Source organism: Mycteria americana, chromosome 5, assembly GCF_035582795.1.
Source record: "Mycteria americana isolate JAX WOST 10 ecotype Jacksonville Zoo and Gardens chromosome 5, USCA_MyAme_1.0, whole genome shotgun sequence".
Lineage (NCBI taxonomy): Eukaryota > Metazoa > Chordata > Aves > Ciconiiformes > Ciconiidae > Mycteria > Mycteria americana.
Genome location: NC_134369.1, coordinates 9758696 through 9774346, shown reverse-complemented (window position 1 = coordinate 9774346; position 15651 = coordinate 9758696). Strand labels below are relative to the sequence as shown.

Here is a 15651-nt window from a genome sequence, read left to right as displayed (position 1 = left end):
CATCAAAAGCCTCCAGGTGTCAGGGGCACATCAGCAGATGTGCTCAGCTTACAGATGAACATACTTCTTTTTTCTTGACAGTCAGCCTACAAGTTCAGACTTGCATCTGACAGTCAAACTGAATTCTTTTCCTCGCAGGCATCAGGAGCAGTAATAAAGATTTAGCAATAAATAGGTGCCCCCAGGAACATTTATATGACCGTGTTGTCTCTGGCTTTGAGCAGCTAAGCAAACTATTAGACTCCGACTGCAATTCACTAAAATATTCTGTTGATGATGTGCACAAGGAAATAGAATCCATCTCCCAGTTTGTTTAGCTGAATTGGTTCTGCATAAATACCAACATGTGAGCTCAAGCAGCAGAATTGATCTTTTTTTTCCTAGCTGAAAAAAAGCCCTAAATTTTATAAATTGTTTCAAACATGATAAACTACTGCAATTCATTTTAGGATGTCTCAACTTCATTTCCTTGAAATGTAGGTATACTTCGAGCTAAAAATTACATCTGTCCCAGACTAGGATTGTGCAATTAATTATTTAATTTATGTTCTGTCACTGCAGCCTGCAGGAGGACTTGAAACACTGCACAGCAGGGCTGCGGCAGAGCCGGGAGCTAGGATTTGGGAGCCGGGCTCTCTTGGGAGGACCTTACAGGAGGGAAAGATGCTCCCCAGCTTCCAAACAGCACAAGGCCACCTTGAGAGGCAGCATCACCTACTCCGGCCACGTGCCTATCCAAACATTTAACCTCTGTCTTGGGAAAGAAAAATGGTACCTAATTCACCAGTTTTGAACGGGTGCCAGCCCCTAACCTAGCGAATGATTTAACTCTCTGAAAGACTTTACTTACAGTTCACGGGATGGACAGCTAAAGTATCTATGCCCCCTCTCATAACTTTTCACTACTAGATATTATTACCATTCAAGGAAGAATTATGCCGATCACTTAGCATTGCTTAAAACCCCTCCTCTGCAAATCACAGAAAGCATATGTCGTTAGAAAAGCAAGGATGCTTACTGAGTCTGCCCACTGCCCTGGTAATTCATTCTCTCCAGCATAGGGCATCCAGGCTTGGTTCCTGTATGCAGTGGGTGGTGTTGGGATAAAATAGCCTGTGAAGCCAGGTCGGTTTGCTGCTGGTATGGCAAACACTGCTGGTACGGTATTTCCTATTAAGAAAGAGAGTAGATATAATTAATAGCTGACATTTTGAGTTATAAATTAGAAGATAATGCTTATGGAGTAACTGGCCTCGGTCTTTTTTTTTTTTTTTCAATTGGTGAGAACATGATCACCATCGGTTGGATGTAAGGCTCCCACCATCTGACTAGAACATCTCTATAATACTGGGAAATACTGGAGAAGGCAAGATTTCCAGTTGTCTATGTTATCATGCATAGCCTTCAGATAAAGATATGAGGACTTAGTCCTTAGGACTTGATCCTTGTAACAACTGATCTTCATCAAACGTTTGAATCATTAGAAAAAAAAGGCTTTTTTCCCCTCTTACATTTGCTTCCTTGTATTCAATTTTTAGCTGTTGTTACCATGGGTTTCAGAGTAGTGCACCTTTCTTTTCTACAGCAGGTTTTAGAGCATTCAGTGTACACAGTAAAACTGTCTTAATATCTCTAGGCACAAAACCTACAAAAATGAGTGAGAGATACATTTGAAAGGCTGTAATTTCAACAACCCCATCACAAAGCTTCAATGCTGCCATAAAAAATACCAAGGCTCTACCTGCTCAATTCCTTTTCCAGGAACAGTCTGTGACTGCAATAAATTATGCAGCTACAACTTAAATATTTCCAAGGAAACTTCTTGACACCAAATCTGTTTTGTCATGTCTTGATCAAGATGTATGCATAGGTATGTCCAGGAAGCCTTCTACTAAAATTCCACTGTCATACTCCAAGTTGGGTGGGAGAAACCAGCCTTCCTAGTATGTGGTTCAGCCAAATCTCTGGATATGGTTACATCTGCTCTTTCAGGTAGGGTTTATTCCTGGGGCTCACAGAGATGCACGGAACGATGTGGTTCTTGCTGCAATTACTCAGATTATCCACATGATATAACTAGGCTGTCTGGAAGACCAGCATCTTATCGTGTGCTCCCGCTATTTTCCTTGAGAAAAACCATCATAACTCCATGTATTTGCCAAGTTTAGAATAAAATAGAAACAACTTGCTTGTCCAGTAAGACTTCCTTCCTCTAGTGTTGATTTACACTCGAAGACAGACACCAGCAGTGTACCACTGCTACACTATGGTCATAAAATCCTCATTCCTAAATCCTGGGTGGGAAAGCTCTGTATCATCTTTATCAGGTAGTAAATACAGCGTGTGGACGGTGTGCTTTGAGTACTCAGTTATAACACATGGACATGTATTTTACTTCTCAGATTCACAGAATATAGCAAAAATAACATCATTTATGTGAAAGCAGGAGTCGGTAAACCCCATAAGAACACAATAAAGTACAACGTTTTTTCGCTGAGGAATGGAAGTACAGTGACATTGCACAGATGGGCACTGGCTCTGTACTAAAGTCAATGCAGAGAAAATACAATTCCTCTCCCCTCCAACTGCCCAGCATTTGAATATTGCCACTAATTGCCCTCAGCAGATATGATACCACTGCATGAGAGGTACTGACAAAATGGCAAGACATGGGCATTCCCCCAAACTTCAAACAGAATAACTGATAGAAATTAGCATCACTTACTGGCTGCTTCACATATCTGCCCCCCAGAATGTAATTCACAGCCCTGGCACATCCTCACTTCTGAACACTCTGCAAGAGGGTTAGGCTGCTTCCTCTGATAGATACTGGGAACGCTGCATGGGCTTGTACGTAGAGATAGAAAGACTCGAACAGTGACGACCATCCCCAAAGCAGTCTCCACAAACCCAGCAATTTATAGGTTCTCAACAACCTCCCATGCAGTCCTAGGCCAGAAGGGCTATGCGTGCAATCAGGGCACGCAAAGAGGAGAAAAATATATTTTGTAGCACGATTGCCTCCAGATCAGAAACATATCATCTCTTTCAACACTGTCTCAAAAAAAACAATTCAGAAAAAAATTGGAAGAAAAATGAGGGCTATGTCATCCAAAATATGGACTAAAAACTCTTTACAGTTACACAGTGTTTTCCACTGTTAGGGACTAAGTCCTAGCTTTCATTTTGACATCGGGTTGTAGGTGAAAAGGCACTATGGCAGGGAGGATGCTGAGGTCACCCAGCCCTCAGAGGAGCAGTCACTGTGGAATTGCTATGGACCAGTGGGATCTATGATGTATGTCTGCACAGCAGGTAGCCACAGGGTATCTCAGAGGACCTCTATCCCAGTTCCTCCAGCCCCTTGGTTTGCAAGGAGGTGGGCTAAGAGAAGAGGCGTGGGCGATCTTTGTTCTTCCCAGGTCACAGGCAGCGCAAGGGCTGCTATTTTAAATGAGTTAGCAAGGCTGGAAATAAGTATTCTTCACACATGTATGGAGAAGAAAGTGCTGCTCCTGTAGATGACACATGGCTTCTACACCAAAATGCTCTTTTGATTTAACTGCAGCAAAATGAGCTACTATTCAAAATGAACACTCAATTACCTGATGTAGTACCTTAACCCAATTCTTACCACATCATTATCTTAAAGCTGATCTTGATGGGCTGCATGAGCCCATTAGGCTCTTTCACGCCAAATCAGCACCTGCAGCAATGTTTCTTCATCTATTGAGGCAATAAAACTTTATTTTCCTATCAGAACTTTAGAAATCCTTGTTTGTATTACAGTTGCAGGTTTCTTACAACTGTCTTAGTCTTTCCCTTTATTATAGCCATTTGTAGCATCTATCATATATGAAAGTTTCCTCCAACTACCCCCAGAATAATTCTGGCGAGCTCCTCAGTGTACACAGAGGTCGCTGTCTCTTCTGAAATGCAGCCACTCTTCAGTGGTAACACAACATACCTGGTTTTAACATACAGCAATAAAATCTGCACATCACTGGAAATTATAAAAAGGTATATCACACTGAACAGATTACTGCAGACATGAAGAAAGAGCTCTTGGTAGCGTGGCATATTTTATAGCTTGAAATGCTTTAAAACGAAAAGGTGAGCATCTGCTCTTTGCAGATTCACATGCACCGTTGGCAGAGGTATGACAAGAAGTGAGAGCAGAATGGATCTTTCAAACCTACTGTATTTAATTAATTGACAACAGATTTGCATATCCACATTATTATTCTCAGTAGAAGGTGTTGAATACAATGCAGATAACTCTCTATTACTTCTGAGCAAGCTAAGAAAGAAATTTTTCTGGCAGATTAACAGAGCAATGTCTAATAAACCTACTAATTTCAAAACTTTGAACTGACAATGTAAATTTTTTTAATCTTGTAAGTTCTTTTCTATAGCTCTTCAAGAAAACATTGTTTGCCAATAAGAAGCTATTTCAAATATTTTCCCAGCTAAATGTTATCCAGATACCACCAAAACAGTGTATCGGCTTAATCTCGCGATTAAATCAATGCATTCGTAAACAAGATTCGTATCAAAAGGACCAGGAACTCACTAAGCCTTTAAAACTGGGACATTTAGACCCAAAACAAGTTCTGCACTTGAGCAGGAACTAATTTCTCCAAAACAGGAGGGGAGACAAGCTAATGGATTACCTTTGACGATGCAAAAGCACTGCTGCCTTGTGTTTGGAAGGGGGCACATATCTTCAACTTACCCCCCTCAGCAGCTCACTTGTTGTGACAAGACTAGGGGTTAAGTTTCTCAAGAGGAACTAGGGAGTCATAAAACTCATCCCATGGTCAGGTTGGAAAACCTCAGTCTCGCACACACTATTCTTCACGTCCACTTGTTTTTCCTCCTTTTCCTTACAAACCAAGCAGAGCTGAATGCCATTAAGCCTCCTTCTGCAGTACTACTTACAGCTCCATTGTACGTACTCTGTTTTCAAGCACTTGGCCTGACATTCTTGACTGATAAAATTATGGAAAGATCCACCTCATTTCTCCATGCCCCTCAAAACCCTGTTACCCATCTCTCCCGCTTTGCTTGTTTCTGTGCATGGTGCAACGCAACACACAAGTCACACCACGGTCCCAATAGTGCAACTTCTGCTTTTGCCAGCCAACACCCTCTGTACCAGTGCTAAAAATTCCAGTGGATTTTGTGGTACAGATGAACTGTTTTACTGGGCTTTAATAATTCAGAGTCCTTATCAGTGAGCCAGCAGAATGCCGTAGTTGAACAAAGACCATCTGGTACATTACTGCTGGGTCTTACGTTCAGAAACGACCATTTTCTGGTGCTTCTGCAGAATGAGGAGTATTCTACAATGCAACTGATGCTGCATTTACAAAGGAGCAATTCTTTTTAGGTCTCCTTCAGTTGCACCAGAAAAAAACACCTAATACAGTCTTTCTCCAAATAATCATCTGTACTTGCTATAGCCCATACATCCATTTATATGCAGAAAGAAATTGAGGGTCTCAAAGCTGCAAGTTGGGTCTGCACTGTTGTTTCACCTGAGTGAAAAGCTGATTGATCAAGTGGACCAACAGACATCGGAGCTCTTGAACCAGGTGCAAAAGATGCCTGATCATGATGCTGGGCCTGATCTGCCCCACTGGACTCAGGTATTCTCACTTTGCTGCCAATATCTGATGTAGACCTGTGCATCAAGAAAGAAAAAAATAGAAACTTTTGTCCTTCTGACTGACAAATGAGATTCACAGCCACATACATGCCCATCAGCTACAGTATGACAACCCAGCTAGGAACGAGCTATCTGATTTTGCTCTGGCATGACAGAAATTTGGAGAACAACTGGAGAACAGTAAGTCTGGAGAAGTCTGAGAACAACTTCTTCAGCCTGGTCACTACTTTGCCAAAGCATGTTACTACCATTTCATAGAGGCTTTGCTTGCTGCTTCAAACAACTGCCTGTGACATGTAACACAAAAACTAGAGCTTTACCATAGTTCATCAACACAAGACTGTAGACAATACCATATTACTACAGCATATATGACATGGTATCATATAGTAGGAGACTACTATGGTAAATAACATTAACTGCACTTGGGAAGTACTAACATCTTTTGACATGGTGTGTCCCAGTTGCTTTAGAGCTAAGATGTAATGGATGAACAAGAATATGTCACCAGTGTCCGTATCCTGAATATCTGGATGCAGTTACGATATCATTAGCAGCCACTCAGAAAAGTTTCCTTTGGCCTCGGTGCTCCACAGCAGCTCTCAGCAGGCCTGCAGTGCCTCGAATTGTAGTCGGCACCAGGCAGTACCTAACAGCACAGCACTGAGGGCTAAATGAGTTCATCCACCACAGAAGCGTAAGGATTCCTTGAAATACATTTTATAGAGTGCCTTACTGTGAGGAAGAGGCAAAATGTATGCACTGAGCTAAGGCAAGCAGGCTTTTGCATGTATTTGGCTTCAGAAACGCAGATATGAGATATCTGAAAGCCAGGCAGAAATCCCCAGACCCGGGGTACCGAGAGACATCTTACAATTCATCCATATCCTGTTGCAAGTCCTTACAATAGAGAAAAGCAGGGAGAATGACAGGGCAATTATCTACCACACATCTGCAATACAATACGCCATTATGCGAGTTGAGGCAAAGCATGTTTTAAAAGAAATCGGAGCCTGGATTTCCTAATTTTATTGAAACTGGTTAGCTAATAGAAGAGAAAATTCATTGTTATTCCTTTCCTCTTCATGTTAAAATGAAATAAAAACAACATGTTTCTAATTTCATGAATGTGTCTTTGTAAGTGCCTTGTAAGTGGCTTCTAAGTGCCCCTTCAGGGTTTGCCCCAGTTCTTATTACAACAGTGGTTTTTAGAGTTCATACCTAAAATAAAACAACAGATAAATACCTCCTGAGAGAGGCAACAGCCACAGGACCTGTTCTGGGAGGGACAGGAGGAGGAGGAGAACCCATTACCATCTCAGGAAGCTGAGAAAATCTGTAAGCCTGTAAAGGAGAAAAATAAATATTTTCTGAAACACCAATAGATCTCTGTCAAATTAAAAACCAAAAGAAAGTCAGAAATTAAATACCTGCTTTGCGTGCCAGCCAACAGGAAGTTAACTTTTTGTGGCATCAATAATAATTGCCTTTTATTTGAGAATTTACAGTGCTTGGGTGATTTTAGGGATGTGGAAGAGAATATGAACAAATGAGTTCAGAGCCAAGATGAAGTCTAATTAAAATAAAACGTATTAAACTCTGTCTCTGTGACATTTGTAACCTTGCTGGCAAAGCAGATCTGTTATGATTATGTGAGACTCGACAGCTGCTTTGGACCCACAGGAAAAAGGTCTCAGTATTTTCACTTCCTCCAGAAACAACGTATTTTAAAGATTCAGAAAGCATCCTCAGAGCAGCATGTAGTGAAGTGAAGCTGCCTGTGAGCAATGCACATTTCAACCTCTTCCTTTCAGCCTTGAAGAGATGAAAAGAAAATTCTTCACAAAAACCCCAAGCTCTGTAACTTTCTAAAGCAATAACGAAGGTCTCGAACAGTTCTGAAAAAGCAGAGCAATTCAGAGGAACACAGGACCAACCCGCTGAGTCACACAATTAAGCATGTTGCCCATAGTGATTCTGGATTTCATCACTAATACATGTGAAGGACGAGTAATCATGTGCGTGAAACTCATGGCACCCAAGAAATGACATGTAGGACAAAATTTCTCTTCTAAATTCTTTGTACTGCTATAGATAAGAGGTCATAATTTTGCTAAATATACTTAAAGACAGAGGGATGATATCTCTCTAGCACTTCATTGACACTTTTCTTCAACACATTGTGGGTTGGTTTTTTTTTTTTATTATGCTTTTATTGACGATGCTTCAGAGCAATGCACAGGATTAAAGATAAGATCAGAGCAATAGCAAATAACAAATGACGGGGAGGCTGTCCAGTATCAAGACATAGGCATTTTGACAAAAACTAGAGTCCAAAGTCCAATGGTAGGACTTTGGCCCTCTAAACAAGAGGGATCTGGTTTAGCCAGAGAAGCTCCCTCCCCGAACAGCAGAGAAAGCTAAAAACATGTTACCATGGGATGAGTCACTCTCTATCTCCTGCCTGTAGAAAGAGCCTACAGGATTTACATGATTAGCTCAGACTTAACACCTACATTTAGGTTTGAATTTGGCAATATAAATCCCACACTAAATATCAAAACCCACTGTCTTTCAGTAATCATCTTTTAAAATTACACATTTAGACAGTGTTCCAATACCTTCTTTCTCAAATAGCTGCAAAACTGGGTTAACACAGAGGAAAGGTAACTTATCAAATACTGACTTTTGATGTTAGTGTCTCTAAGGGAAAAGCAATACAGACCAAGCATCCTTCTCCCGCCTCTCACTGCCACCCCTTTTAAAGCAGGGTAGAGTCCCTCAAAGGCATGTCTATGAAAATCATTTTTCCTTTCATGCCACCTACAAAGTCTCCTAATATTTACTTTCAGCATGCTACAATGGTATTAAAGTATTTCTATATTTAGGTGGGGGGAAAAAAAAAAAATCTAAAAAGGCAATGGTACATTTCCTAGCCAGCGGTTGGAAACACTGATTTTTAATGAAAGAACTGTATAGAAAAAACAAATGCTATTGGCATCAAAGAAAACCTCAATTAGATTTCTCCTAATAGCGCTGGACTTGAAATGGTCCGCAATGCCTCTTCTGCATCTGAAAAGTTGGCAGTGCTCTCACAGGCTGAACTGAACTCTTCCTTCTGGCTCCACAAGCCTTTCATCCCACATCTTGCTCTCAGCATGCATTTGTACCAAGTATGAAATTCTCTTTTTTCCCCTGCTATTTTAAAGGAACAGCACATGAGCCAATGTTTCAGAGTGGTCGGTGACTCCAGATACTGTTTGAGCGTAACAGGGTGGACAGACACACAGAGGCAGATGTGGGTTTTCTCCTGTGTGTTAGTGGATGTGCTTTGGAATACGGACATCAAAGGAGGCATTTTAAGGGATCACAAAGAACAGTTCACAAATGTGCTGTGACTTACACCGAAAATTTTGGAGGAAAAAGTAAAATGGAAAATCAAAGCACTTATTTTGCTGCTTACATAGGAGATGAACAATTTTGAGTGAGCAGCAGTATTTTGCTAATGGCTGGCCAGAGGGAATCACATTCAAGTGAAAAATCCTGTTACGAGATCTGCTACGCCATGCCAAGGAACGTCCTGGGGGACAGCAGTCAGTCCTCTTTGTGCTGAGCTTCCACAGACACCAAAAGCGTTACAAGAGGGAACTCCACTAAAATTTCTAGAATTTCTCCAATGGGTCAGGACATTGGTGTTTTCCTACATGCATTACACAAATGGAAAAAAATTGTTCAGAGGCTAAATTAAACCAAAGTTTTACTAGAGAGGCCTGTCGGTTATAGATTTAGGTGAGCCCTTTGGTTCTAGGCTAACTGGCATGATTGTAGAAATAAAGTCGCTTTCCTGAAATTCGTATACTGTTGTAAATCCAATCAGAAAAAAAAACAAAGAGCTGATTTCACAGAAAATTTCCCTAATTTTATTCTTCAAAAGGAGTTCATCCTTTAAAAAAAGTTGCATCACTTTTGTTGTTCACCCAAAAAAAACCAAAACCCAAAACAACTTAAAAAGAGAAACATTCCGCATGGATTCCAAACTCTATTTTGTTGAACAATGAGGACTTGTATAATACAAAGGCTATAACAATCACTGGCACAAGCAATCAAATTTGAGATTCAGGACAGACTGCACAGGTACCAGATTGCAGACCCAACCCACCCTTTCAGGCAGAAATGCCAGTGAAGGAGTCTGTTGTGGCTAAAAGACTGACAGTTTAAAAAACAAATCAGTGAAGAATTTTAAAAGTAGTGGGTGCAGTATAGCAGAGAAACTTCAGCCTTTGGGCCCAGGAGACATACAACACAACCCTCTGGAAGATAAAGTCCAGGCACCGGCAGACACCTGTCTTCTACAACCCACAAAAGTCTAAGGTACCTTTCAGGATGCAGGGAAAAAAAGTTAAAAATCAGCACACAATAACTAAAGTCTAAAGGAGAAACTTTGCAGTTAGCTTTAAGGCTACATGTCCCTGGTTGCAGTATTAAAATATTTTTACCACCTCCAACTTACAGATGCATTTGTCTTGGGTGAAATTATTCAGTGTTGCCTTCTAATTACAGAAGTATCCATCTCCTTACATCTCACCATAGGAATTAAAAGGGCAGCGTCTTTGTTTATTCATTGAATGATTTAACTAATTTGATTATTAAATTGCAATCCTGGAATAATGCAAACATTGATTTCAGCTGGATTTGGTTTTGCTTTGCTAGCTGTCCTGTTTTATACTTAGTTTAGTCACTGTTACGGAAAGTGGCTGAACTTTGGTAAAATACTCTCACTTTACCTCTGTTAAATGAAGAGAAGCTCTAAGGACTTGGATACCTGACCAGTCACTCAGCCTGCAAGTCTGTCCAGCAGTGCCTGTTGTACGGTGCTAGGTCTCACCTTGGGACCCAGAGCTCTGTTACTCTCACTCCTCTGTCCAGAGCACTAAAGAGGAGAGATGGGAACTGGTCCAGCCTTGTAATAAAGAGGGGTTTTTTTTTTTCCCCTGGTCATAGCTCTCTGCTCGACTCAGCCGTGCAAATTTCCAAAGCAGTAACATGATCTGCCAAGGTACAATGCTGGCGGTCAGGCTTGTGTTGTACGCTCAACGCTATAACTCCATCCTCCAGTCATAGTATGGTATATCCATCCATACGGATTGTATGGTAGCTGGATGACAAGGACTCAGCCAAGTGTTGCTCATCCTGTTTTTGGAGGCTCCAGAACAACACTAAGAGTTTGCATTTTACTAGCTTTTCTCTGCCAGGAGAAGGCACGAGCCCCAGATGAAGGAATCCTGCTACCACAGGTCACCCATTAGCAGTTTGACAGACGGGCATTCCCTCACAAGAGCTACAGAGAATCTAGATATTAATGCTAGCATATAAAAAAAAACCACAGGCGGCCTCAAAAGGAAAAAGAAAAAGGAAAAAGAAGATGTATGCATGCTATGGAGAGATACACAACTGTTTGATGGTGGGACCATCCAAGAAGTTGACCGCAAAAAATCAAAGATCCATAACTTGGAGGAGACTTGAAACATAGACGGAGAGTGGTTCTGGTTGCCTGAAAGCATATGGTACAGAGGGAAACACTGAGATGGAGATTTGGATGCAGATTTTTGCTGGTTTGCCTCAATCTGTTTACCATTTGTGCTTTATAAAGGTAGAGAACGTCTGTGCTAGAAATCTTACACAGCACTTGTATCACCTCGGAAATGCCTTTGCAATAATAAAACCTAAAGTTGCACTGAAGTTACTGGAAAGTTTGTGGGATCTTGTAAAAAGTTGAGAGTCTAGTGTAACTGGACTGCAAAGAGCCAGATCTTAGAAGAGAGTGACGGGCTGCAGATCTTTGCACTCGCATTGTATATAGAGACGCAACAGTAAAGGCAATGTCTGCATTTGTTCCATCTACGCAGGCAAAATGCTTTTGAATCCAGATTTTGAATTATAATAGCATTGTTAATGTTGACTTTTAATTGCCACTAAGAGCTTAATTTTAAGAAAGGACAAAAATAACTAATTGTTGGTTTGCATCCCCCCCCATATAACAAACATCCCAGTGCTCAGGTACCTCTCATCCTCAAAGCTGCCGGAGGCTGCTGGCTCACCCCGGACACCTTCTCTACCTGTCAGCCGAGCCACTCCCGAGCGCTCCCCTTTGCAGCATCTCCCCCAGAGCTGCTGAACGGAGCTCTCCTGGGCAGGCAAACAGCTGCGAAGGTCCTGGGAGCAGTAATGCGTCCGTTTTTCCTACCCACAGGTCACTTCCCACGCGTCTCAGCTGGATATTTTCAATCCCAATCCTCCGTCCCCATTTGAGAACAAAACAGTAAATGGCTTAGTTATAGTACAGCTCGTATTTGTGAAACTAATACGCAGAAAACTATGAATTAACAGCCCTTATCCGGAGTCCAGCAGCCTGTGCCTATCCTAATCTGTGGTGATCAGTTATCTTCAAGGAACTTTTTAACACTATCTTCAAAACGCCAGAAAGATAAGCAAATGTTTAAAGGTCCTAAACATGCAGATGATTTAGAAGAGTAACGAGTCTTAGAAAGAAAATAGTGAAGCATTCACCGAAAAAGTATGGCTATTACATTTTTTACAAATCTGTCACCATATAGTATTTTTAATTTCATTTTAGAAAGACTCTCTGAAGTGTCAAAGTAATTTGACTACCCATTAGCTGTCACTTAAGCTTGTAATCGAATTCTAACCATAAAATATGATTATATACTGTATGAATTTCATCAGACCAATTTCAAAGTGCCAGAAATAACCTTTAGCATGATTTAAATAGCAGCAGCATGAACCTTTGCAGGCAGTGCCATTGGCTTTCAAATATGCTCAGATAGTTGAGAAGCAGCATCCCTTAATGGGTTTTGGTTTTTTTTTTGTCATGGAAGGAAGTCATAGTAATAGTTATTTTGAACTGAGGACATTTTTCTGCATTATTGTCTTATTCTAGCCAGAGTAAGGGACTCCATTTGAAATGCATTTTTTCCAAAAAAATAATCATTTCTGACCAAAAAAAAAAGCCTTAAAATGAAGAACTTTTCACATTCATATTGATAGATGGGCTGTTTCTCATGTGAAAGGAACCCATCATGTCTTGTTTACATTTGTACCTGACATATGAGAAGGAAAATGTTTGTCGAGTTTCACAATACCATGTGTGAGAATTCAGGGGTGGTTTAACATGCCGATGGTGTGCACAGTGCTACTGCGACTGCTGTCTAGATACCTACAAAATTCCATTAACAATTTCCATCCATGGATTTCAGTTCTTATTTATTACTTTTGTGCGGTAAGGATGTTAGCTGCGATTTGAGGCTAGAAAGTGAGGGATGACGAGCAACTTACATAAGGTCAACCAAGAAACCTGTGGAATTAAACCATCTCTAGAGTCCCAAGTCAATAGCTATAACTGCAAGATTGTCAATAACAGCCCACATTTCAGGTCACTCTGATTATTACACTTGGTTCCCCCTCTTACAACGCTGCTCTTCAACGATGGACCGCGTGCAGAAGCGTTGAATGTTTCACACCCTGCTTTTGTAGCTGTTCTACAAAACCAGATTGCTTCCTATTCTGTGTTCAGTGAGCAGGAGGAGACATGCAAACAAGTTCTTGATCTGTTGAACAGCCTGGAGCTTAGTGCAGCCCGTTCTTTCAAGTACAATTTAGACAAGGCAACCTTGCTGCTAAAATAGATACTAAGAGTCTTCATGCAAGAGATGGGTATGGGTAAGCACACATGCATACACCCCACTAGCCATACTCATTTACTGCAAGCATGGCTTTCCATCTGGTGCTAAGCATGTAAATGGGGCTCCATCTTTAAAAAACGTGTCTCAGAGTAGAAATACCTTTATGATATTACTAAAGAGAAGTTTCACTTACTGGTCTCGGTAAACTGTACTGATACATTTCTGGTCTGTATGTGGGTACCCACTGTACCCCCCCTCTAGGTCGGGTCATGGTGCCAGGAGCACTGGTCACAACCTCCGAGTAGGGCAAGTGCGGTGCTGAGCTGTACGCCTCCTGCCTGCTCTGTCCTCCGTGGCCCGCAGAGGCCAGGCTGAAAGCCTCTTCCAAGAGCATATGCATCTGCTGTCGAACCTCATCAATGGAGGGCTGAGAACTTAAAGTTGAGGTCTCCGAGTGGCCTTTGGCCTGACGGGACCTGGTGTAACTCCGAGGCTCGTTGACACGGTCAACATTTGTTTCTTCTATAATTTCAGGCTCAGTCTGTTGGATGGAATAAAAGCATGTATACGTAAAAATCTTTACAAGACAGTATTTGTGCTGCTTCACACAAAACATTCTCAAACACAGATGTAACATATACAAAGTCAGGAATTGTGACAATATAGACACATGACAAATACTGGAAAGGAGTGATATGATGCAGGCGAGTATAATAGCCAGGGACTCAAAGACCCATTTATATCCTCCATTGTTTGCTGCAAAAACTAGCAGGGACACTCTGTAGCAGATTAAATTGTCAATGATTCACTTAAAAACAATTAGAATTAATGTTTAAATTCTTTTCTTAGCATCAATGGGAGTACAACTGTGCCAGGAGGAGTATGGCTCCCTAAATAGTACCATCACTATGAAGGAGCCCTTACAAGGGACCGCTTGTTACAGCCATAGGGACTGAAATTCTTTTGTCCATTCTTACACGTTAAGATTTCAGAAGAATTAAAGTTTAGGAGTTTCCCTGAACATTCTAACCCCGTAAGGACCACTAACAACTACGCCACAAACTAGGTCCTGTTCCTTGCAGAAAATATCCTGACCCAGCTCAGTGATCTTACCTAGCCACCGAACGCCAGTTACACAGAAATTTATCCAAAACTAACGTGGGAACAGTGAATGAAGCACGTACTCTAACGAGCAGATAGTACTCGTGCAGCTTATCTTGAAGGGTTACTCCTAGGGTAATTCCTTCTGTACAGATAAGTACAAACAGAAATCATCCCCCTGATTTTTTTGCCTGTAACTCCAATACAGAAAACATCATAAGAACTTGACAGTGAAATACCTAACTTCATCTATCTTCTCTAAGATTAGTTTTACAGGCTCTTGTTTTAAAAAAACTACATGTTAAACAGGCAATCTGAAAAAGCAACCCATTTCTAATTCTTTAAATATCAGTAAAAGAAATTCAAGATGCTAGGATAACGGGAATGAAGAATAGGATATCTACCTCCTTCTATACATAGCACATGGTTGGAATTGTGTTAGCATTTAAAATAGCCACAAATAAAAGAATGCAACAGGATGTTCTTATTAAAAATTCCAGCACTGCCCTGATAATTTCCTTGAGTGCTCTGTAGCTCCTGCGTGGCATACTTTTTTCCCCATGTAATAGTGCAATAGCTTTCTATATACCTGACTAGATAAGCAACTGTGCCCCCAACCTTTTGCAAGCTATGTATGGTCATATATATTGTAGGACAATCATAGTACATATTTATCTGCAGAGTCAAATATCAAAATGACTTTCTTCTTCTGTTATCAGCCATTCAGAGAAGAGTTACACGGTTAGCATAAAAACTGACAATAAATTTAAATAGAAGATCTTAATTTGTTTTCTCTCTTACCTGTTATAAATAAAGCTTTATTTTGTATTTAATGACAATACAGCAATAAAAAAGGAAAATTAAGACAATAATTAATCATTTGGATATTAGAATTTAACTGTAATTTATACGTTTATATTTATATGGTATATTATCCAATTCAAAACCACAAACCCAACTTTAGGATTCCTAAGTGGTACACACGTCAGACTGGGGGAGGAACAATGTAACGGCACAAATTTATCTTAAACGGAAAAACTTTGTAGGAAATCTTCAACTAAATAGTTTCCCTTCATTTTCTTCCTGCATTTTGATTCCACTGTTATCTGTGTTGTTACAGAGTAAGGTAAATAAAAATCAGGTAAATTTTAGAAGCCTGACTCTAAAATGCAATGGTAG

General features: G+C 40.7%; 1 protein-coding gene across 1 annotated transcript in view; it reads right to left on the bottom strand.

Moving 5' to 3' along the window:
• The window catches only part of KIAA1549L (KIAA1549 like), a 138160-nt gene that overhangs the window by 3181 nt on the left and 119328 nt on the right, over positions 1-15651 (bottom strand). Inside the window, exons 18-21 of the mRNA XM_075501604.1 lie at positions 13565-13912; positions 6918-7015; positions 5541-5686; positions 1019-1170 (exon numbers count right to left, since the gene is read on the bottom strand). Coding sequence (XP_075357719.1) covers positions 1019-1170; positions 5541-5686; positions 6918-7015; positions 13565-13912 — 744 coding nt within the window. The remainder of the gene's footprint in view (positions 1-1018; positions 1171-5540; positions 5687-6917; positions 7016-13564; positions 13913-15651) is intronic.